General features: G+C 47.2%; 1 protein-coding gene across 1 annotated transcript in view; it reads left to right on the top strand.

Annotated features, from left to right (window-relative positions):
• The window catches only part of PHF21B (PHD finger protein 21B), a 144,871-nt gene that overhangs the window by 70,327 nt on the left and 50,724 nt on the right, over positions 1–23,820 (top strand). The window contains exon 2 of the mRNA XM_071549806.1: positions 9,620–9,919. Within this exon, the coding sequence (XP_071405907.1) occupies positions 9,620–9,919 (300 nt within the window). The remainder of the gene's footprint in view (positions 1–9,619; positions 9,920–23,820) is intronic.

Genomic DNA, 23,820 nt, shown 5'->3' with positions numbered 1-23,820 from the left:
TCTATATATCAACGTGTGTTAAATAGTAGGAAGGCTTGAGATGGAAGTCGATTTTGTCAATCTTTCTGATTTACTTCTGCAAAGCACCTGCACAATTGTTTATAATTCTCATTCTGTAAGTTATAATAAATATTTTTATCTTGTGGTACAGGAGGAAAATGTCTCAGATGTTTTCCACTTCAACCCTTTTGTGTCCATGGACAGCTGTTGGGAGAAATTTGGCCCTCTGTGTCTCTTCTCCCATTCCTTCCAGCTTCTTTGAACACCTTTTCTCTTCAAATTTGCAGCACCTCCATTAGAGATGCAGTTATTAGAGGTTCATTTATCCAGCTGTGTGTTTGGCCTCTCTGGCTCTGGGGTTTGCCACATTTCTGAGTCTGTAGATTGCACTGCCTTTGGTTTGACAGCCATGATCCTGTGGGACTGAAATAAAATCATATAGTTTCACTTGCTTTTAATCAGCATTTAGTGCATGTTAGCAAGTTCATTTTCACAATACCTCGGTGAAAAGTATCAAGTTGGGAAGTTAAGGCAAAGGGATTGATGTGGATCTTGGAGGGCAGCTCTGGTTACTCTTCAGTGCTGATGTGTCAGGCAGCAGCCGGACAGAGGTTGGGGTGGAGGATGCAGCTCATAGCCAAGCCCAGGGGTTTCTGTAAGTAAAGCACGTTAATACCTGATGGGTTTTGTAAAGCACCTGTTTATAATGTTGCCTTACTCTTTTGTCCTCTGGACTGAACAGACTCTTCAGGCTCTGTGACACAATCTCCAGTTCCATTGCATTCCTTGCTGACATTCCCTGCCAAAGGGAGCAGGATCCCCTGGGTCCAGGTGCCTCTGGCCACTGCTGCCCTTGGCATTGGCCCTGTGGACACGAGAGCCTGGATTGGAGTGAGGTGTGCAGACACAGAAACCCAGTCTGGGCTTTTTATTTCCCATTCTGCTTTATTTGCTTTCACCAAAACTGTACTTGGCAGTGATGGAAAATTACAAGTTTGCTCCGAGCAGTTTGGTGACTCCCTTGGAAACGTGCCTGCCGTTGGAAAACAGTGATCACTCCTGAGGAACACAAACATCCTAAACGCTCCTGCTGTTGGGATGAAACGCTCACGTGTAGAATTGCTGGGGAAATGTGTACAGCAGGCATGGAGAGGAGGCAGGGAGTTTTTCCTTTCTTTGCAACTCATCCCGAATTTCTGATGGGAGTACTTCACAAGTGAAGCTCTGCCTTCCCTTGGGGGAAATGCAACCATTTAACTTCTTTCTGTGGATACCAGGAACTGATGGTTTGATCCCATGGGAAGTCTGTATCTGTTCACAGTTACATTTGTTCATTTCAGGAGGTTTCTGTATTATTTGGGAAAAGAGCAGGAGGAAAGGATTTCTTTAGTTTATTGTGCTGCTGGTCCTTCCTGCCACACCGAGGAAGAAGAGCATTTCCAAATTTGATTTTAAGCTGGACTGAAGGAGGGGGAGATGAAAGGAATGGTTACCAGGTCGAGGCTGGCAGGAGGAATGGGGGAGGGAACGCAATCAGGAGGCGGCACTGGAACTGGATACAATAAATTACTCAGATTTATTGTTAGTTTTTCTGATCCCATGCAGTTGCATCTCTCCTCTGCCTTGCTTGGTCATAGGAGGCAAAAATGAGAAGCCCCTGAGTTCACCCAGACACACAGAACGCAAACTTTAATGACATTCATGCAGAGCAAGAGAAACGAGTGAGGCAGAGCACTGAAACAAAGGAGGCAGGAGAACCGAGAAATGGGAGCTTTGCTGCCGCTCAGAAAGGGTCTGGATCCGTGATTTACCTAAAAGTGACAAGATGCCCCTCTAAAAATGCAAATGTCTGCCCTGCGTCTTGTAGCGGTAATGAATGAGTTTCACACAATGGCAACATTCAACTTGTTCTGGGGCAGTTACTGGGCTCCATATGCCGAGCTGCGCGTTCCGGCGCTTTAATCACCGCCTTTGTTTGCTCAAAACTTAAATTAGAAGCGCGTTAGTGTTTATGTGGCGCACACCCGGGGCCTGGGGGTTCATGTTTGTTTGTACAGAGTTGGGTTTGTTTTTCACCAGCAAGGAAGGCAGATGAATGCAGTCCTCTTGAATTCGTGCGACGTGGCGAATCAGGGAAACTGCAGTTGGAAACAGCAAAGGGATGTACATTTTGAGCTGGTAGTGGCGAGAGGGACCCTGGCCATTGACACCCTCCTGTGGCCTGCCAAGGGATCCTGAGTGCTTTCTGCTTTATTCACAGTGAGAGCAAGGCAAAGTTTCCCTCTGTGGCGAATTTGGGTTCCTCGGAGATTTTTCCGGGAGGGGCTTATCCCACACATGTAATATTTAATTTTCTGGATTCAGATATACAGTGCGAGTGGGCACACAAATAACTCTGCTGCAAGTTTTCAGAGCTCTGTTTCTGGCAGAAAAGTGGGCTAATTAATAGGAGTAGGAGACAAAATGCCAGCTCGTAGATTTGTTTCCCCTGCAGAAATCGCCGCCCCCCCCCCCCCCCCCGCCCTTACTCTGCTCCTTCTTGATCTGATGTAACAAGAAGAGAAAGTCAGCTGTGAATCAAAAGCCTTGTTCTCATTTCCTTGATCATTGACATGGTTTGAGAGAGAGAAAGGAGGAGGGATTATTTGTGAGGTTATTAAAAAACCCCAACCCTGCCTCCCCCTTCTCATCTCCTTCACGATGCACAGGCAGTTCCAGAAGGTTCCATGATATCAATCTGACTTTTCGCATTAAATATCGGCCTCTTTTCCCCGTACTCCGAGTTAGTTTAAAAGTGCTGTTTACTCGTCACTTACCAGCTCATTCCGAGCTCTGACGAGTGCATTGCCAGTCAGCAATGTGGTTGACAACACTGGGGTTTGCAGTCAGCAAGCTGTTTAATGGGTTCGGAAATTAAAGGCTAATTGCACTTGAGTGAATATGTGCGTTTCTAAGCCCATTGTTACCACTGTTGGGGTATTTACCAGTTCGGAAAATTCTCTGTTTACATCAATCTGCTAATTCCTCCTTGCTGGCCTGTCCTGGAGAGAACAGAGTTTAACTTCAGTCCTTGCCTGTCCTCGCCTTTCTGCGCCATGGGTTTGCTTGAGGCTCGCACAAGTTTGTTCACATAACACTCAGCTCGTATACGATCCTTTGTGAAGGCAAATGGCACGTCGATATTCTCGACAGGGTATCAAGGAGATAAGGAACCTGATTGTCTTTGGAGGAATGCAAGGGTAGAACTGGAAGCGGAACAAGTTTAGCTGTTGTGTGCCCCAGTATCCTCCTGCAATAGGTGAAATTGTGATGTGTACAAGAGCTTGGGAATGCTTCTAAACGAGGTTTTAATATCCATAATATTAATGGAAGCCTTTCCGTGAGAACGTGGCTGGTCAGAAAATCCAAAGCTGATGCACCTTAGTAGAGAGATTGTTTCAGTATTTCCTGGCATTTGCTTCCCTTCTAATTAATGTCATACACGAAGGGGTAATCATTCAGCCATCTTTCCAGCTTAGAAAGAGTGAAAGAGTAAAAACCAAACCATTACCCAGTGTAATTAATCGGACAGGGGATTTTGGGGGTATGTCTGGGAAGGTGGTGGTGTTGTGTGCTGTTCCCCTCGTCTGTACCAGGCAGTGTTTGTCATTCTTTGGCAGGAGCGACTAATTTATTGTCTGACTCTCCAATCTGGATTCCTACTGGGTGGCTTTCAATCCTTTCCCCGCCGCCCAAACTCTTGTGATGTGCTGTGTGTTTGTTTGGGAGGGGAGGGAGGAGGGGGAAGGGAGAAGGTTACATGTTTCTGACCTGCTTTACTGCTTTTCAACTGCAACTAAATTAATGCACACACTGGATTCCCCTCTGCTGCGCTGATTGGATCCTCGTGCCGATTAAATATGTCACACTGATAGGGGAATGCTGAAAGCACTCAGCTGGTAATGCGCTGTGTGCATCAGTGATACAATAACTGACTTTCAGGTTAAAGTCAAACGAAACCCCCGATTTGCTGCAGTTTTGATTAGAACGAGTTTCACTTTGAATTTAAATCCTTGAGCCTGCTGCAGCTCTGGCTAATTAACTGAGATCTGATAGAGGCAGAGGAATACACTCTTAGTTCTAATGACAGGCAGGCAGGAAGTTGTCAAAAAAAAAAACGGAAAAAAAGAGAAAGAAAAAGGAGAAGAAACCAATAGACAAAAGAAGCCGTAAAAAATGCTAATGCTGAGGTTGTACTTCAGCACACGGAAACCTCCCCGTCCGTGTTTCGCACTCAGCCTCCTCAGGCACAAAGTCTGCCCCTGGAAAGGCGCTTTTCATCGAGTCCCAGATTGTCTTCAGGTATTTTTTTAATCCTCTTAACAAAAACTAACACCCGAGTTCCACTGAGTCGCGCAATCACTGCCTCCTTGTTTATTTTTCGAGCTTTTGGGGGCTTCCTTTAGGAAAGGGCAGGGGGCAGGAGCAGCCGGAGGAGGAGGAGGAGGAGGAAGGCTGCGTGCCCCCGGGTACCGCACATCATCCTGCGCCACGGTGACCTCTCCCTGGGAGGCACTACAAATACTCCTGTCGAGCAATTTCTCCTCCCTCCCCTCCTTTCTGTCATCTCTGCCCCTGCCCCGGCTCGGGTGGCTCGGGGAGAGTGCCTGCATCGAACTGACAGCTCATTTACCGAGCCATTGGCAGGAGGAGCTGCCCAGCCTTCCTTGGAGAGCTCCTCCTCCTCCTCCTCCTCTTTTTCCATGCCCTGGGCTCCGTTCTGGTTCCTGTGCGAACCTGCGTTAATGTCCCCTCTTTGGGCTCAGCCAGCCTGGTGCCAGCCCAGGGCTGTGTGCAAAGGAGGCGTTTTGTGTGGGAGTTCAGGGATAAAATACGGACTGCGGAGCCCTTTCCCTCCGTGAATACCCACAAACTGCCCTGTGCCCGTGGGTGTGCTCACAGGAGCCCTGTCTGTGTATCAGTGTGTGCAGCTGTGCAGGTGGTTGGCTCCCGACTTTGGGTGCAGATCAGGCAGGATCAGCTGTGTGTGTAAGTAGCAACTTGGACATATGTGAGAAGTATATGGAAATTCATAGAACTGGACCAAAATCCTAAGACACTGAGCTTAGTGCCATAGTTGGTGGTCTGTCTGCAGTGCATGTGTGTGTTGTCACTCTCTGAATATTAAATATTGTGACAATTGGGTAAATGAACAGAGGCCATGGCTCTCATTGCTGGAGAAGTCTGTTAGCTGGTTTGCATGCAGGGCTTTAGATTAGTGCTAGATGTTAAATTATTAATTGACAAGCCATCATTCTGGTTTGCAAGTGGATTGCCAGTGTCCTACAAGCTAAATAAGCTCTCAGGGTTAGGCTAAATAAACTGTCAGGGCTATGCCAAATGTTTTCTGTAGCCGTGGGGCCACTGAAGAAAAGAACTGATACTGCTCTGAAACTATTGCAGTTTTTCACAATGAAACTGCTTTGTCAGTGTCATTCTAGATGGATTAATGGAATGCTCTATGACAGCACATAGGAGTTAAAATACAAATGTGATGGACAGTGAATTTTAGGTCTTTTTTAAACAGGTCCCATATTTTAGTGGAGAAACACAAGGTTTGCTGAGGCAGGTGCCTGTTTTCAGTCCCTGCCGTGGCAGGGAGCAGCAGAAGCTGAGAATTCCTCCCTTGCCGAGCAGGACCACATTCTTATTGGAGGTGTACGTGTGAGGGAAGTGGACAGCGGGTCCATGAGGCTTTGGTGATGTGCTGTGGGCTGAGCAGAGGGAAGATGAGGAGCCAGCCCCTCCCACGGGAGCGGTGTGTGTGTGTGTGTGTGTGTGTAGCGTGGCCGGAGCCAAGTGTGTCCATGCCTGGGGTGTCCGTGCCTGGGGTGTCCATGCCTGGTGTGTCCATGCCAGATGTGTCCATGCCAGGTGTGTCCCTGCCAGGTGTGTCCGTGCCTGGGGTGTCCATGCCAGGTGTGTCCATGCCAGGTGTGTCCATGCCTCGTGTGTCTGTGCCTGGGGTGTCCATGCCAGGTGTGTCCATGCCTGGGGTGTCCATGCCTGATGTGTCCATGCCAGGTGTGTCCATGCCTGGTGTGTCCGTGCCTGGGGTGTCCGTGCCTGGGGTGCAGCTCAGCCGCCTGCACAGCCCGGCTCCCTCTGCTCTCCCAGCTCTTTATTCACTGAACACAGTAATTTGTGCTGTGTGATAGCAGCAGTAGCACTGAGTACCCAAATTTGAGGCTGAAGCTGTGCCCGGTGCCTCGTCACCTGCAAACCTTTGCAGCAGGGAGGGGTTTGCAAGCACAAATAAATGGAAAGGCCAGAGGGATTTTGATATATAGGGAAAAAATATTAGCTCTGCTTGGAGTAGTTGAACCCGTGCCACGCACAAGCCGAGAGATCATAAACAAGTGGCCGCTCTCCAGCACGTTGTGGTGTGTTTGCATGTGACCAGCATACATATCCCACACTCCGGATTGCCTGTGGCGTCCCGCGGTGAAAATGAAAGTTGTGTTGCTATTGAAAAGGCGCCTCTTCGCAATTGGTGTATTGTGAGGGCTATTATGCTGCGGGTGAGGAACACAGACCTGCTTTCCAGCATTTAAAGCCAATGTTTTTCTTCTTCTTCCCCCTCTCCTTGGCTCTTCCATTGTATCAGCACATGTTTTCCTGCAGTGTCCAAAGCTTGCTTAGGGTCTTATTGTTCATCATTCCAAAACTGTCACAGAGTATGTTATGCTGACTGATTCTCAAAATGCAGATTGTTTTTCTCTTTAAAAACCAAGACTATTCTTTTAATTAATCTGGCAGAAATAGAATACAGCAGATGTAGGTTTTTGAGGATTTTTTTTAATCTCTCATATCATAATCTTTGTTTCTGCCAACACCTCTTTATCAGTGTCTTTTCAGCTTTATGAAGTAAAAATGGTTGTTACAAAGAAAAACCAAATAATAGGTCATCTCTTAACTAGCATAATCTGATTAAGTGGGGTATTTTTAATTTAAAGTTTCAGTATGTACATTTTAGAAAATGAATAAATGAGACACAGAAGAGATGCTGTGACTGCTTTTCCCCCAACAGATAGCTTCTGTTACTCTCTTCTGGAAGCTAATCTTGAGCACCTGATCCTTTCTATTCCATGTTTAGTTTCTAAAATTTGCAGTTATTTGAATAAATTTAGTATAACATTGTTCCCCTGGGAAGTGACAGACATGGCCTGATTGGTCCTTGCAAGGCTATCCCAGGGACACAATGTTTTTACTTTAAAAAGCCACAAAACCTGAATTAAAATGAAAGTTTGCCATTAGGAGATGAATGTTCAATTTGAGAAGCGTTTCCTATTTTTCCCAGCTTGGACTGAAAGCAGCAGTAACCCTTATTTCATTTCCTCAGCTGCCTTGATTGCACACTCGTGAACAGACTGTTGGGGAGATGTGAACATTCATCACATGCAGAGACACCCAAAACTGACTCCCTGTTTCTGCACGTGGGGACAACTGTGAGAGCGGGATGGGTGGGACCTTGAGTGGTGAATTTGTTATTTGTTTACAGATTTTCTGTTTTTGTAAGTACAATCTTGCCTTTTGAAACAAGGCCAAAAGCAAATAGCTGATATTGAATTTAGTCAGGGAAGTCACAATCTACTCCTACTTAATTTACTTGGTTTTTCCACTGAGCTACCAAGCACTGTCTGTCTTTTGGGGTCAGGAAGTTTTATTTGCTGAGATGTTTTCTGTGTCTGAACTGTCTGCGAGCCAAGCAAAGCTGTACTAATACCACCAGAATATTCCATAGTAGGGATTTTAGTGCAAACAGGCAATCAGTGCAGTTCAGGTGCCATGCAAGGGAATGTTCCAGAAAGCAGCAGAGGTGGTGGGCAGCATTCCCATGTGTGTCCCAGTCCTGCCTGGTACCTACAGCATCCCACCACTGGAGTGTGGAATAAGCACAGGGAACACCAGTGGAAAACTCTGCTACAACAAACCAGAGAAATAGAGTTTCATAGAATTTTGTCATAAGCAACTTTCCCCACCTATGTAAAACATGCCTGAGCTTCTTGGCTTTCACTTGAGCACTTGTAAACTGATAGTATTTCTGTGCTGAAAGAACAGTTCTTTTCTGTTAGAAACATCTATGACATGCAATAGCATGGAATAAGGAGAATATTGCATGTGCTTCCTTGGGATGATTCTTAGGATAACAGAGAATGAAGGGTAAAGACATAAATTAACGAGCTTAGAACAATTTATACAATGTCACAGTTACTGGAACAATGCTGGCATTATAAACATGGAAGCACAGAATCAGTAAGGGTGTAAAAGATCTCAAAAAAGTAAAATCTGGAGCAAGTATCTCTGCCAGAGCACATGCTTGCTGTTTCATATAAACACCAAAACTACAGTTCCTGGAGCAAAATATATTTGTCCACTAGGGCTTTACAGCCTTAAAGTGTATAATGGGTTTAAAGGTAAGGAGGAATGTATTTTCTTAGGAATCAGTTACTTTTGTACTGCAAGGCTTCTGCCTTATGCTCAGCAATAAGATTTTTAGCCTTGATTAGTGAAAGAACTAAGTATACCTGTGACTTTATATAAATACAACATCTCTCTATATACACTGCATTTTAAACAAGCAAAATTGACAGCAAAGCTCTGGCTGACTCTAACAGCAGAGCAGCAGCTTTCCAAAGGCTGTACATCAGATGGTACAGTCACTTAAACAGAGACAGAAATTTTTGCAGGATTAAGTACCTTGGATGTCAACTCTTATAAAAATGAGATATTTAATAATTAAAGGTATCAAAGAGGTTTGAACTCGCATTGTTGTCCCCACATACACCTAACTTGCTTCAATGGCATTAATAAGAAAGGCTTCAGAGATTACTTAAGTGCAACAACTTCGTAAAAGTTTTTTTTCCTTTTCAAAAGTGAGCATTTTACAGTGGCATTACCAAAGGGCAACTTGACTGTGCCTACAGAAATCTCAAATACAAGTCCTATGAGATACTATATATAATAAGGTCATAATCAAGGTGTTGCTATCGGAAGTTGCTGTTGCTCTGTTGCAATGTAAAACAGGAACTGTTAATAAAAACAGAATTACGACTTAAAGTGGTGCTATGGAAAAATAATAATACCACAACCACAGCACAAAGTTCCACCAAACCCTGTGTAGGTTTGTGAGGAAAAGCAAAAGTTCAAGGGAGAGCAGCAAACCGAGCCCGCAGTCAGTCGGGGGCAGGACAGAGCGCCGCGGGGCGCGGCGGGCACGGGCAGCGATTCGCGGGGCGGCAGAAGAGAAAGTGGGAAATAACATTCTTTAAGCCTTTTATTACAAATTGAAGCCGCAGTATTACCTAGACCTATACCTGGATCAGTTATACCAGGACTGGGGTATAAACCAAAGACAAAAAAAAAAAGGAAACCCAAAAAATACTTTGGGAGCCCCGCGTGCCCCCGCGAGTTCCGAGCGCGCAGGGGGAGCCCAGCCCTGCCCCTGTCAAGGAGAGAACCGTAAAACCAACCAAAGCCACGGGGAAGGAGCCGCTCGGTGCCGCGGGGGCCGGGGACCGGGTCCGGTGCAGCCCTGCCGTGACGGTACCGCTTCTCTCTCCTTGTGTCTCTCCCATAGAAGCTGGCGGTGCTGGTGGGCAGCGGCTCCAGCGGCAGCGCCAAGCCCGGCGCGATCCCGGCGCTGCTGAAGGCTCCGGGCGGGGGCAGCTCCGGCGGCAGCGCCGGGCACGGCCTGCCCCTCGCCGGGCACGGCCTGCCCGTGCCCGCGCTGCCCGCACGGGCGCCCATCGCCGTGGTCACGGCCACCCTGCACGGCGCGATGGGCGTGGAGCCCCCGCAGAGCGCGCCCGTCAACCTGCAGACCACGGGCAGGGCGGGGGCGGCGCGGCGGCCCCCAGAGCTTGGCTCCGGCGCACAGGTACGGCCCGGAGCACCGCAGGGACCGGGGGACGCGGGGAGGGAGGGATCAGAGCCGGGCGGGATGGAGGGAGGGAGAGAGGGAGGGATGGATCAGAGCCGGGCGGGATGGATGGACGGATGAAGGGAGGGAGGGAGAGATTGGGGCCGGCCGGGCGGGGGGCGGCGCTGCGGGGGGCGGGAGGGGGCGGCCACAGGGCGGGGGATTTGGGGGGGCTCCGGGCCAGGGGAGGTGCCATCGGGGCCGGGGGAGACCTGCACCTTCCTCCCGGTGCCCCCAGGGTGCGGGAAGAAACGTGTCCAGAAGTGCACCTCCCTTCCGGAGTCCCCGGGGTATGTGGAAAGGAGAGACCTTTTCCTCCATGCCAGTTCTATCGGGGTGCGTCGAGAGTTCCTAGTGCCCTCGAGGGGCACGGGGAGAACTTCCCCTCCATCCCGGTGCCCTCGGGGTGCGGGAAGAAACTTGTCCAGACCTTCCCCTCCTCCCGGTGCCCTCGGGGTGCGGGAAGAAACTTGTCCTCAGACCGTCCCCTCCCTCCCAGTGCCCTCGGCGTGCGGGGCTCGCCCCTCGTCCTGTCAAGGGAGGATGTTTCCCCCCTCGGGTGCTGAGCACAGGGGAATTGCTCCCCTCGTGTTGCTCGCCCCAGGGTTCCCACCTGCTGCCCTCGAAGCCTGCAAGGTTTGTGTCCAAAGCCCCGCGGGGTGCAGGGGCTCCGGATGAGGTGGTACCCCACACCCCGCGGGCACAGGGGACCTGCTGCTGCCTCCGCGTCCAGGTGCATATATATGTTTAATGCTTGTGCTCACAGTAATCGAAGTATGAAACAAGTGGATTGAAGTCGTGAAAGGAGGCTGGGAGGGGACAGGGTGTTGTTTGTTTGCTGCACACCACCATTCGTGCAGTTCATGAACAGCCACAAGAGAGAAAATTTTACTCCAGTCGTGGTGTGTCAGGAGAGGGAGATGATGCTGATGAAGTTAAAGTGTGGACGAAGTGACAAAGCATTCCCAAAACTCTGGAGAGAAGGATGTAAAGTATTTATTGCTTACATTGGTGGTGTGGATTTCTCTTCTGCTTTCTGCACACAGGGGTTTCTTTACTCTGATTCCCCTTCACAAGCTCAGGAATGAATCTGTAATAATCAGGAGGGAAGGGCACAGTATGGATAAGGGCAACAGCCAAACTGTACCTGCAGAGGTTTGTAACTCCAGGTTACGTGAGGCTTTTTAATAGCCAGGAAATCTCTTCCTAAGCACTGGCCAGGGCATAACCATCACCTGCTGCATCCACTGACACATGGAAAGCACTTTGACAACCGACTAGTCCTGTCACTTTTTCTGGAGAAACAGCACTGGCTTTAGCTGTTAGACTGAAGTAGCCATGTGGGGAATTTGATTTCGAATATCCATTCTGTATTCATGCTGAGTAATTTCCTTTATTGAAGGTGTTGTTTATACTTTATTGAAAGGATACTGTTGCTATCCCAGTAGGTATTTCTTAGAATCACAGAAAATAACTATATGAAGGGTAATCATATGAAAAATAAAAGTTTCAATATTACAATAGTCTCTCATTTTGTGAAGGACTCTCTTTTACTGTCACTATCAGGAGCTGTAGGAAGAAAAGAACCAAAACAGTGAGGGAAGAAGCTTGAAATAACATTTAAGGTATTTAGGCTGAATAGTGAAGCAACAGCAACAGGTGCTGGAGAGCAGAGTGGGTTAGAGCAGCTGGCTGCAAACTTTAACTTCTGCAGGTGTGGTTAGAGGAAAGGACTTTCTGACCTGCTGTGCTGGTGAATTGTTGGTGATGCTTCCCTCTTTTCTAAAGGGCAAAGGGGTCCCAGTCCCAGCTCCCACACCCCAATGCTGGGGCCAGTGGGGCAGAGCAGGTAGCTGGACTCAAGCATTGGTGCTCTTGCTGCTGGGTCTGTTTGTTTTCTCTGTCCTGTGACAGTTTTTGTCCTAATATTGCAGCTTTTCTTGCAAAGAGCAGCTTCATTTCAAGCAGAGGCTTGATGTTAATGGAATAGCGTGGGAATGTTGACCAGCATTTGGGGTTTGCCTTGGTTTGTCTGGAGGAAGAGGTCTGATGTTTTTCTTTAGGAATGTGTTCACATTGCAAGTTTACAACAACTGTAGTTTTGTGATTTGCTATCTCTGATTCTGTTTATAAATTACGGACGAAGAAGCTGAGAAATGACAAGTTTTTAAAGGAAGAAGCTGAAAAATGGTAAGTTCCTAAAGCAGAGGACTATAGAGGTTTTCACCTTTTGAGCACAGTCAGCAATCATGGATAGAAACAATTATTGAATGATAAAAGTAAAAAAATACAAGCTGACCTTTGGTCCTAACCTGTCAGGACCATAGTGCTGGATTGCATGTTAATTATCACTCCTCTACCCAAACGAAATTTGTTTTGCAAGGCTTCTTTTTCTGGCTCAGTGGAAGAAAATCTATTCTTGCCTCATGCTCAGTGTTCTTGATTGTTCCTGGAGTGATCATGAATCAATACTCGTAACAGCTCAGCTACCAGCACTGTGGTGTCACAGGGAAATTTCATTGCTGATGTTTATCCATAAGCTTTTACTATCTCTTTCTTTTTTCTTTTTTTTTAATGTGTGTGTGTGGCATTGTTACAGCTCAGTAAAGTTGCTTGGGGTTTTTTTGTACTGAAATGCATGAAGTTTGTGAGATGGAGGATAATGATTGCTTTATGCAAACTGGGTTAAGGTGGCAAGCTGATGGTAGTAAATGAGATTATTGGTGTAGTGGAGCCTATTCCTCTGCATCTGCAAAATGAGGGCAGGGGCAGGGGCATGAAATGTAATGTTATGAGTTTCTGAGCAGTGGATTCTGCTGGAAAGCACGTAGGGGATCAGGATGTGTATACAGGCATCTCAAGTGCTATCTAGCAGGAAGAATGAAATGCCAAATGAAACTCAGCACAAAAAAATAGGGCACCAAACACTATGATCTAAATGCAGAACTTTCAAATATAGATGTAGGATTAAATGTAAGTTGGTTAGAAAATGTTCATTTGGGCAGCTGCATGTCAGCACTCCCATTTTAGGCAGTTGTTTACCCAGCAGATTTTTAAAGTGATTTGGAAACATTGTTGGCTGTAATAGAAGCCATGTCTGCATTGGGAAAAGTATCTAAGTAAGTAAATGCATAACAGATACTAAGGGATTGTTTAGATATCTATCACATGAGTTGTTTGAAGCAGGAAACACTGTGATATAAAATGTGCAGGCACAGGGAGTGGTGAGTGCAGGACCAAGTGCTGGGTCTGCAGCATTCCCGGGCAGCCTTTCCGTGCCAGTGCCACATGTGAGGACATGACTGGTGGAGCTCCACTGATCAGAGGGCACATGCAGGGGTGTCATGGGTACAGCTCTTGCTCCTGCTGGAGAGATGCAGCTCAGAGCTCCATTTGGATGATCTGGAGCACGTTATGTTGGCAAAAGCAGGATTTTGCTGGCATAAGCTGAATTTTGCTGGCATATGCTGTGTACATAGGGAGTGCTTTGCCTTCAGACATTGCTGTTCTGTGCAGAGAATGCCCTGGAACTCCTAGGTGGTCATAGGGTATCAGCATGACCATACCTACAGCATATCTTGGTATAAAAAGATTTTAATATAAACCTCTCAGATGATACTGTTGCTGTAACACTATTTATGTGGTATTTGCCCTGTCCTCTCCTTGCCACGATTTCCTGCCTGAAAGTAGGATCTGAGGTTGCTTTGCTGAAGGACAAAGTCCCATCTGCTGTGCTGGAACAGTGCACTGTGTAACAAAAATGCCCCTCTGCTGCTCCTCATTCCCTTCTAAACAGCAAACCTGTGGGCCAGCAGCATCCCAGAGCCTGGTTTGGGGAAAGCAGGAAACCTTTGGGCTGTTTGGGAGAGAGCTGGACTGGGAGAGCAGGCAGAGAGGGGCCCCAGCTGTCAGCCCCTCCCAGGAGCTGCAGGGAGAGACAAAAGTGCTGGAAGGGCTCGTCTGCCCTGGGCCATGGAGCCCCACAACACACACACAGGCACAGCTCCCTGTCCACCAAGGCTCCACAGACAGCACTGAGCCTGCCTCCTTCTCCTTACCTTCCCATCCCTGTGTCAGCACTGAGCCTGCCTCCTGCTCCTCTCTTCCCTTTCCCCTTTCCTTTTTCCCCTTTCCCCTTTTCCCCTTTCCCTTTCCCGTTCCCCTTCCCCCTTTCCCCTCTTCCCTCTCCCCTTCCCCCTTTCCCTTCCCTTCCCCTCCCCACCCCAGTGTCCGCACTAATCCCGCCTCCTTCCCCTTCCCCCTTCCCCCTTCCCCCTTCCCCCTTCCCCCTTCCCCCTTCCCCCTTCCCCCTTCCCCCTTCCCCTTCCCCCTTCCCCTTCCCCCTTCCCCCTTCCCCCTTCCCCCTTCCCCTTCCCCTTCCCCTTCCCCTTCCCCTTCCCCTCCCCCTCCCCCTCCCCCCTCCCCCCCTTCCCCCTTCCCCCTTCCCCCTTCCCCCTTCCCCCTTCCCCCTTCCCCCTTCCCCCTCCCCCTCCCCCCTCCCCCCTCCCCCCCCTTCCCCCTTCCCCCTTCCCCCTTCCCCCTTCCCCCTTCCCCCTTCCCCCTTCCCCCTCCCCCTCCCCCCTCCCCCCCTCCCCCCTTCCCCCTCCCCCCTTCCCCCTCCCCCCTTCCCCCTTCCCCCTCCGCCTCCCCCTTCCCCCTCCCCCGCCCCCTCACCTCCCTTCCCCTCCTCTCCCCTGCGTTCCCTGGGCAGGGCAGGGCACTCGGCACTGTCCCCACAGCGTGTGCTGCTGTGCTCAGCTCTGCTCTGTGCAGGGAGGTGGTTTCAAAGCGCAGTACAGGGTGAGAATTTATAGTGCTATAAATTCTTGGCAAGGTAGTAAACTGTGCTCCACAAATGCTTCATTAACTCTACAGCTCACAGATCTACTTGTGTCCATGCTTAAATCGAGCAGGCTACTCCAGTTTTTTTTCTCTTCCCCAGGGTAAGGTGGCTCTTACACATTTAGGAGGATGCTCATATATACTTCTTAGCTATCTGTATATTCAATTTACTAGCAAAAACCTGTATTCTAGAAGTTTAAGAACATAGCCCTGCCTGCGATGGCCATTTTTCAGAATAATTTATTTGTAGAGTGATTTATTACCTTTCTCTTCCCCATCCCACTTAATGTGGTCCACTCTGCTCTCTCTAAAAGTGCTTCCTCCATAACTGGAAATCCACTTGTGTGACTAAGTCTTTTTGGCTATTATTTATTATTTGTATTGCAGCAGTACTTAGACATTTTATTTATAGATATATTTACCTGTATTGGTTATGTGGCTGCATATAGCTTTTATTTCTGTGATCCATGTTACAACAGTGACTGAATGCATGGCAATAGTTAATTTATCCTCACCATGTGAAGTTATTATGACTAAGGGGCTATTATTCTGCATTTTACTGTTGGAAAACTGAGAAGTAAAGGGTCCATTTATGCTCCTCCACAGGAAGCTCCCAAGAGTTGCCCTGGGCAGGATCCCTGTCTTGGTAGCCACACCACTGGCCTTTTGGCAGCTGTGAGAATGCCCCAGCTGTGCCCATGCTGTAAGTGGCATCCTTGGGAGTAAGAGTTGTCCCCAGGTCCTTGGAGCTGTGACCCCTTCAGCCTTTGCTCAGCTCTTTGCCCATCTGCCTTGTGCCACTCCCTCAGCACCCACACAGAGCTCAGCATGCCCAGGGCAGGTGGAAATGGTCCCTGGTGAGCTCAGGGAGGGACAAAAGAAGGAGCCAGAGGCTCCCCACAGCTCTGGGGAGGGCAGAACTGAGGACATTGTGCCATGGATTGTGACTACCATGGTCATTGTGGCCATCTGTGGAGCACCAGCTCGTTGGCTTCAGGAGTGTGCCAGGCTGGCTGTCATTGCTAAAAAACTGTTGTGTTTCTGAGCCTGTGGCTTCAGCTCTTACCATCACACCAGTTGTATTTTTCTCCTGTTGCCTTTGCCCAAATTGTGCTGTTTTTTACAGTCTCCTCAAAGAGAGGCTGCTTTTCCTGCTGGCTCCAAATTATCTCTGTGAGCTTCCTGCTTCTGCCAGTTTATGGTAACTCCACAGAAAGTTCGTTTGAAGATGATTTTAGTTGTGGGCCTCAAAAGAGTCCATGTTACATATTCAGTCTCCTCTAACATCCTTTGAGAGCTTAAAGACAAGTTATATTTGTAGATATATTTGTAGCTACAGAATGGGAGAGGTGACTCGGCCCAATGAAATTAAGAATAACAGTAAAGAAAAGCACAAGGAGAGGGGGAACCCCAAGGATTCCCACCCCCACACAGCATCCAGTGATCCATTCCTGTCACTGGGGCTTAAGTTTGAACTCTACCATTAGAATGTTGTAAAGAGCATGGTAATTTTAGTAAATGGATTACAGAGTGTGTGTGGCAGATTCTGCTTGTATTGGCACCCTCTTAGGTGCAGGTTTATCAAGGGACATTGATGCATTTACTCCACATTTAAGTATGGGTAGCTAAGAGCAGGATTTGGTCTTACAACTCTGATATATGCTATGTAAAAGCACTTTAAAGTTTGTATTTCTTGCTAAATAGCATAAAATTACATCCTTTCAGGTTAATTAAACCATTTTGCAATGCTGGTTGCTGTTGATGGGATATTTAAATGTCAGATTCAGAATAAGCCCTTATGCTTCCTGATTATAAATGGCTGCCTTTTCAATATCCCAGTCATACATTCATGGTCAATACACCTAAAGCAGGGGGAGCTTTACTCCGCTCACTCTGCATTTCCATTTGGGCTACAATGGGGTCAGACACCCACTGGGGTCAGAGGCTGAATAAAGACTCTCAGGAACTGAATAAAACCTGATTAGGCCCAACATGGTATTCCTTACACAGCCAGAAATTCCCAGTGAAGGCAGCAGAGTGTTCAGCAGGAAGGGATAAGCAAAGTGGACTCCCACTGACTCTGCTGTAAGAATGTAGGAGCAGCATTTCCAAATTTGCTTCTGTGGGAACTGGCAGAGAAACACACGCTGCCAGAGGATTAATGACCAGGGAACAATAGCAAGGCTCAGTTTTGGAAACCAGACCGTGGTTGTGTCCTCTGCAACCTCTGTGTCAGTACCATCCCCTCTGCGGAGTCATCTGGAGTGGGATGTGGGTATGGATGTGCTCCTTCAGGGGTTATGGGATCGATTTTCCTCCTGTGAGTGCCTGGGAAGTGTCTGTGCTGAGGAACACAAGCAGAAGGAGATTAACTGAGAACTACTTTTGTTTTGTCCATGATTTCTGATCCTGCAGAAGAATGATGGAGCTCTCAGCACATTTGTATGTCTAGTCCCTGTAGCCAGAAGGAATTCATTGGCCTGTGCATAGAGAACCAAACAGCATAGAATAGATTAAATGCATTTGCTCCAATTTCATGTCTTCTCTTGGGAGCATTTTTAACTCCCCAATATGGAAAGTCTTAAAATTTAGGAATATAAAAATTGAGAAGCTTGGACAGCAGGGCAGGGGGGATTGTGCCCCTTTGCCCTCCAGGTGAGCCCCCCCTGCAGAGCTGCCCCAGCCCTGGGCCAGCACAGCCAGGACATGGAGCTGCTGGAGAGAGGGCAGAGGGGGCAGCAGGATGGGCAGAGGATGGAGCAGCTCGGCTAGGAGGGAAGGCTGGAGAGAGGGCAGAGGGGGCAACAGGGTGGGCAGAGGATGGAGCAGCTCTGCTGGGAGGGAAGGTTGGAGAGAGGGCAGAGGGTGCACCAGGGTGGGCAGAGGATGGAGCAGCTCTGCTGGGAGGGAAGGCTGAAGAGAGGGCAGAGGGGGCACTAGGGTGGGCAGAGGATGAAGCAGCTCTGCTGGGAGGGAAGGCTGGAGAGAGGGCAGAGGGGACACCAGGGTGGGCAGAGGATGGAGCAGCTCTGCTGGGAGTGAAGGCTGGAGAGCTGGGATTGCTCAGCTGGAGAGGGGAAGCTTTGGGGGGATCTCATTGTGGCTTTTCAGGAACCTGCAAGGGAGATGGAGAGAGACCATTTCCAAGGACACAGGGAATGGCTTCAGTCTGATGGAGCAGGTTTAGATTGGATATTAGGGAGAAACTCCTCCCTGTGAGGGTGGGCAGGCCCTGGCACAGGTTGGGCAGAGAAGCTGTGGGTGTCCCATCCCTGGCAGTATCCCAGGCCAGGTTGGACAGGGCTTGGAGCAGCCTGTGCTGATGGGAGGTGTCCCTGCCCAGGGCAGGGGTGGGACTGGGTGAGCTTTGAGGGCCTTCCCAAGCCAGACCATTCTGGGATTCTGTGAATATATAGGCAGTCCCCTTATGGAAGTTTCTGTGATATTTTCATACCTATTTATGTATCATCCATGTAAACAAAGCTGTGAGTCCCTCGTGCTAATGCTGAGGGTTTAGAGCACATCAGTGTTTTGACTAATCAGAGTAACTCCCATGGAGAGCTTTGGTTCACTCCAGAAAATCAAGGAATGCTCTAAAATGGTAATACTCTGTAGCTATTGCTTTGTAATTGGGGGCTGTCTGTGCCTTACGGAAATTACCAGGCAAAGATTCTTGAAAATGTCAGATTTTTCAAGTTAGTTCTGTTTGAAATGTGGGCACAAGAATGCAAGGGGATGGACAGGAAATTCCAGGGCTGTGTGATTGAAACTGGAAGTGCAGTTTGTAATAATGAAAGGTGATCAGCTTTAGGGGCAGGGAAATCATCTCTTAGGTTTCCTAAATTATAGGATGCATAAACACATCCACTTATTCTACATGTGCTGTTACTTTAATAAGAGGCACCACTTTAGGAAATGAAAGGCTTTGGAATATTGCCAAATGCCTTAGTTCTATTTATTGTCAAAAGGTGGGTTTTTTCATTATCCACAGAGTTTGTGGGATAGTTGAATAATTTGCAGGAATCTGAGTGTTTGATACCAGACTGCAAATTCTGTATCTTCTTTCAATGTTCATATTGCAAATACAGGCATGATAAGATTTCCTCTTGGTGTTTGACTGTGTCAGGATTTGGCAGTTGGTCTGCTGCTAATCTCATGATGTGCATTTGTGTCTGTATTTAAATTAATTGGAAAACTGGATCAGGAAATACTGCTCTTAAATTATTTTATGTACAAATGCAGGGGGTGGGTGGGTGGGAGAGGTGGAGAGAGAGACTAAATGCTGTAAACACAGAGTGCAGCTGAATACTCAAGTAGTAAATAGAGATATCTTAGAAGTCATTCCTGACAGCAATAAAAGCAGCAATTTGATTTCATCTGTGGGTAATAAACTGGTTTCACATTGCAATAAAAGTGGTGCTTATGTTATATTAATATTTATTAGCACTTATTGATGTTAGGGTTTAGTTGTTCTCTTTTCCTCACATCACAGCCATTTTATAAAAACTCCAGTTAAATTGCTACACAATAAGCAATTAAAATTGTTCGTGTGGGTGAGAGGGAGAGAGGAAAGTGATCTGCCTGTGGAGACATTGCTGTGGGGAAGGGCAACTCCCCCTGCTCAGAGTGTTCTCAGACTGGTGGGTTGTGTTTGCAGCAGCCTGTGATGGGGCTCTGGGCACTCAGCACAGCTCAGGGCTGTTCCAGGGGTGTTGGTGTGCCCTGCCCTGCTCAGAGTTGTGCTCAGAGTGGTGGGTTGTGTTTGCAGCAGCTGCAGATGGAGCTCTGGGCACTCAGCCCAGCCCAGAGCACAGCCCTGCCAGGCTCAGGGCTGTTCCAGGGCTGTTCCAGGGGTGTTGGTGTCCCCTCCCTGCCCTGCCAGTGCCCCGCAGGTGGGCTCTATGTGATGACTGGGGGCATTGCAGAATTGCAGCACGATGTGAGGCAGAGTGCGCTCTGAGCCAAATGGAACCAAACTTGTTCAGCTCTAAATTTGAAGCCGAGCTGAATGGCAAGGCAGAGATGTTTCCATTCCCATCAGTGCCAGGGACAGTGTTGGTGGATGCCTGTTGGCAGGTACAGCGTGTTTGATACTCAGATATGTGTGTATGTGTGGGCAGAGATGGGTTCCTTTTATTCATCATGAGCCTGTTTCTTCTTTAGCTGCCTTGAAATCACTTGATGTTCCTTCAGAGCACATGATTCTGGTGCAGGAGATGTGCTGTAGGCTTGAGTCACGTTTTTGCCCTCTGAGTAGAAAGACTTGCACTGGACATGGATTTTTATCACTATGGAAAGTGAAATGTAGACCCTTTTAAAATAAGGCAGGTGACAGGCAAGGTAAGACAAACCAAAATTCTTTTTGTTCATCTTACAATCAGACTTAGATGCCAATAATTTCAGAAAACAAGTTGAAGTTTATCCTTCTTTTGAGCATAACCCTGAGTTTAACATGTGTATACTTCACATGTCTTCAGCAGGATTAGTCATGTGCTTGTCACTGGGTTTGTATTTACCTGGTTTTCTCTGCTGGGGCCTGAATCTTTTTGATTGTTGTAATTCTTTGGCCAAATATTGTCCTTGGAGATTTGAGCAGTGAAAGCAAGAACCTGTCCCCACTGCCTCTGTACAAGATGTTTCATTAATGAAACATGTTTCAAACTCTTTGTTTGGGGTTCTTTGCTCAGTGAGATCTTTATTACAGAGCTCTGTTCAGCCTGATTTTATTAAGACCCCCTTTCAGTGACTGTGTCATCAGATTCACAGCTGTAGTGATGGATTGGGATGTTACCAACAGTTTGGTTGTTGTATCCCTGACTGAATCAAACAGTGACACTGGCTGGGGTGGAGGGAACTTCATTTTTCTATGCAAGATCACTGACCTAGCAGGGATTGAATAGGCAATACCAGAACAGGTATGACAGCACTGACAGGATTTGAGCAGCACTCTGCTTACTGTTGTTTGCTGAACTGGTGAGGATGATTTAGGGTCTTACCTGAAATGTTTACTTTCCTTATGGGTCTAAAATAAACCCACAAGTCAGCCTTGTTTAATTCACTGTAACATTCATCTGTCTTTGAAGAAAACCAGTACACTAAGATATTTTTAAAAGGCAGATATTCTAGCATTATAGTAATGAGAATATTGTAGGAATTTGGCAGGGATACTACAGGGTATGATTTTAGAATGATAGTGGTAATTAGATGGTAATTAGTCAGCATTTGCTTTAATAAAACCCCACCGCCTTATCTGCTGTTTTCGCAATGTTTTCTTCAGTGAGACATCACTGAATTCACTTCCCCTGCACTTGTCTTTTCAAAATACAAGCCCATAATCTATAGTCTATATACTTGTGTTACTTTTTAACCTTTTTGTTCTATGGGAAAATAAACAGTTCATTTGTTAGTATTGCTGGAAAAGCCCAACCTCCCTACCAAGTATGAGAAGATAAAAAGCTTCAGGTCTCTGCTGTATCTGTGTTCTTAAGTGGGCTCTAAAGCCAGAGGGAGTGGCTTTGAACTACCACCATGATGGCTCAAAGTATTTCCACTTTGTTCTCAAGTCTTGAGGAAAATCAGCTCAAACTCTAGTTCCTCTGGCCTGAGTGTAAAAATTGGGTTTGGATTTAGAGGTTACTGCATTACACAGAACCAGAGTTAAACTGTATCATGATATACACACTGTCCCTAAATCAATTTAAGTTATAAGTCTTAATAACAAAGTGTTCCTCAGTTAATTCTATGAGCATTTTCAAATGTGTGGATTTGGAATATGTCCCTGGCGGCAGGTCTGGTGAGACTTGATCTGTACCAGCAGTTCATGGACAAGATGCATCACTAGGTTGTCTCTAACCATTTTCCTAATAACAATACAATAGGCTTGATTAGCTAGTAGTAATAGTAGTAGTTGTTATTATTACTATTATTAATGCATTTTCCTTGAAAAGGAACTTTCAATGACAAAGCCCACCATGCTTTTGATGTGTTCACCCTAACTTTTATGATTTTTCACTTTGCAGTATGAGAATATAGTACAGAACTTTCATGTCTTCCTGTAGCAGATAACCAGGTAACATCCCTGACCAACATCTGGCCTTGGGGGTCGATGCCATGGTGTAGATAATCCTTTTGGGATAAGAGCCAGTCAGACAAAAAAATTAATAGGCATTTCATGCTGTGAAGTTCTCTGTGTATCTCCCTGACAGTTATCTGGGATTTAAGAAGAATTTTAATAAAGAGAGAAAGACACTTTTTTCAAGGACTTGGAGTGACAGGACGAGGGGGAATGGCTTCACTCTGACAGAGAGCAGGTTAGATTAGACTGGGAGGAAATTCCTCCTTTCCTGACTCTGGAATTCCCTGGCTCTGGCATTGCAGGGGGGCATTGCTGCTCACTTTGGTGTATTGCAGCTCTGGAGAAGTGTTATGTGTAATATATAATGGTGTGTTCTCAGGTGGATGTTTGTAGATTTATGGCTGTATCTTATATAATGTCCTAGTTCAGCAGGAGGGATCAGTTAACACTGTGTGTGGGGTGATCAAAGCTGTGTATTCTACCCTCTCTATTCATTCCCCAAGGACAGTGGACCATTAGCAGCAGCTGCCCAGGGAGCCATTATCAGCTTCACACTCAGCCTGAGAGGGCAGAGCTGCTAATGGACCATAACAGTTCAATACCCCCTGGCTCCCAGAGTTAATCACCCATTGTGTGAGTCCCCGCCCAGGGGGAGAGACTGGGTGCTCCCTGAGGGTACATAAGTGGTGGGTAAGAAGACTTTGGTAACTTCTCTTCGGACCCAGAGGAGCACCAGGACCTCGACAGGAGGAGATCACCGCTCTTTCCCAGACCACAGCCCTCGCCTGCACCAACAGGTTTTCATTTCCTCTTGCTCTGGACTGGGGGAAGCCACAGGGGTCTCAGCACAAGGGCAAACAAACCCCCTTGGGTTTGTGCCTCAGGACACTGGGTTATACTGCTGGGTTTTTGTGAGTTGAAAGCAATTTCCCTTTCGTGTCAGTGTTTTTAGTGTAATATTATTATTAAATTTTAGCTCTGACTTATAATCTCTCTTGTGGTGAGTTCATTTCCCCTGCTGGTTCACCTTTAAACCAGCACATATTTTGGCGCCCAACGTGGGGCACGAGAGAGAAGTCAGAATTACAATTTCATTTTGTGTATTTGGATACAGAAACTCCCTGACTACCATGTTGCTTGATGTATTCATGTGGATGGTGTATCTGGGCCTGTTTATATTTCGACACATGGGGAACCATTTGCCTATTTTGATGTTCTCTTTAATACCAGGGAGAAGGATAAAAATTGCTTTATTAATATACTATGTTTATGTTGTCATAACATCAGAAGCAATGAATTTCATTGTGAATGTATATTCAGTCTGGTCTGCCTGTCTTGGTTTGGGTTGTTGCCTCTAGGGTCTCATTAAAAATGGCACTCAGCCTGTGGGGAAAACAGGCAGAGATGGTTACTTCCACCTTTTCACCTCTGCTACAACAATAATTGAAAATATTGAGCTTCCTTTTGATGTTAGGGACAGCATAATCTTACTGTTAGTGTTGTTAGTGTTGCTTTGTCTCCTCTGTACTGTATACACCATGTTTAGGGTCAGAACTGGGCTTTCTAAGGAGCCTTGCTGGAGGCCTGTCCTGGGAGCGGATGATGTTGAGTGGCACGGGAAATGGGAAGATATGGGCCAGTATTTGGAGACCTTCTCTCCTCAAATGATCTGGAAATTCACCCCGGAACAACTGCAGGACCCTGCCAAAATGCTAAGCTATGTGAAAGGAAGATGCTCTGGCAGTCCCAGAGATGTGCAGCTCACAGCAACCTGCTGGGCCCTGGCCACTGCCTACCGCACACTGCTTAGTGTGGTACAGCATCGTCAGGAGCAGGAGAAAAGGAGCAAATCCACAGGCACCATGTCCACCCAAACTACGGCTGAGCCAGAGAGGAAAAGAGATACATCAACCAGCACCGTGCCTACCCAAACCACGGCTGA

The sequence above is a fragment of the Pithys albifrons genome, chromosome 3, assembly GCF_047495875.1.
Source record: "Pithys albifrons albifrons isolate INPA30051 chromosome 3, PitAlb_v1, whole genome shotgun sequence".
Classification (NCBI taxonomy): Eukaryota; Metazoa; Chordata; class Aves; order Passeriformes; family Thamnophilidae; genus Pithys; species Pithys albifrons.
This window is presented reverse-complemented; position numbering and strand designations above follow the sequence as displayed.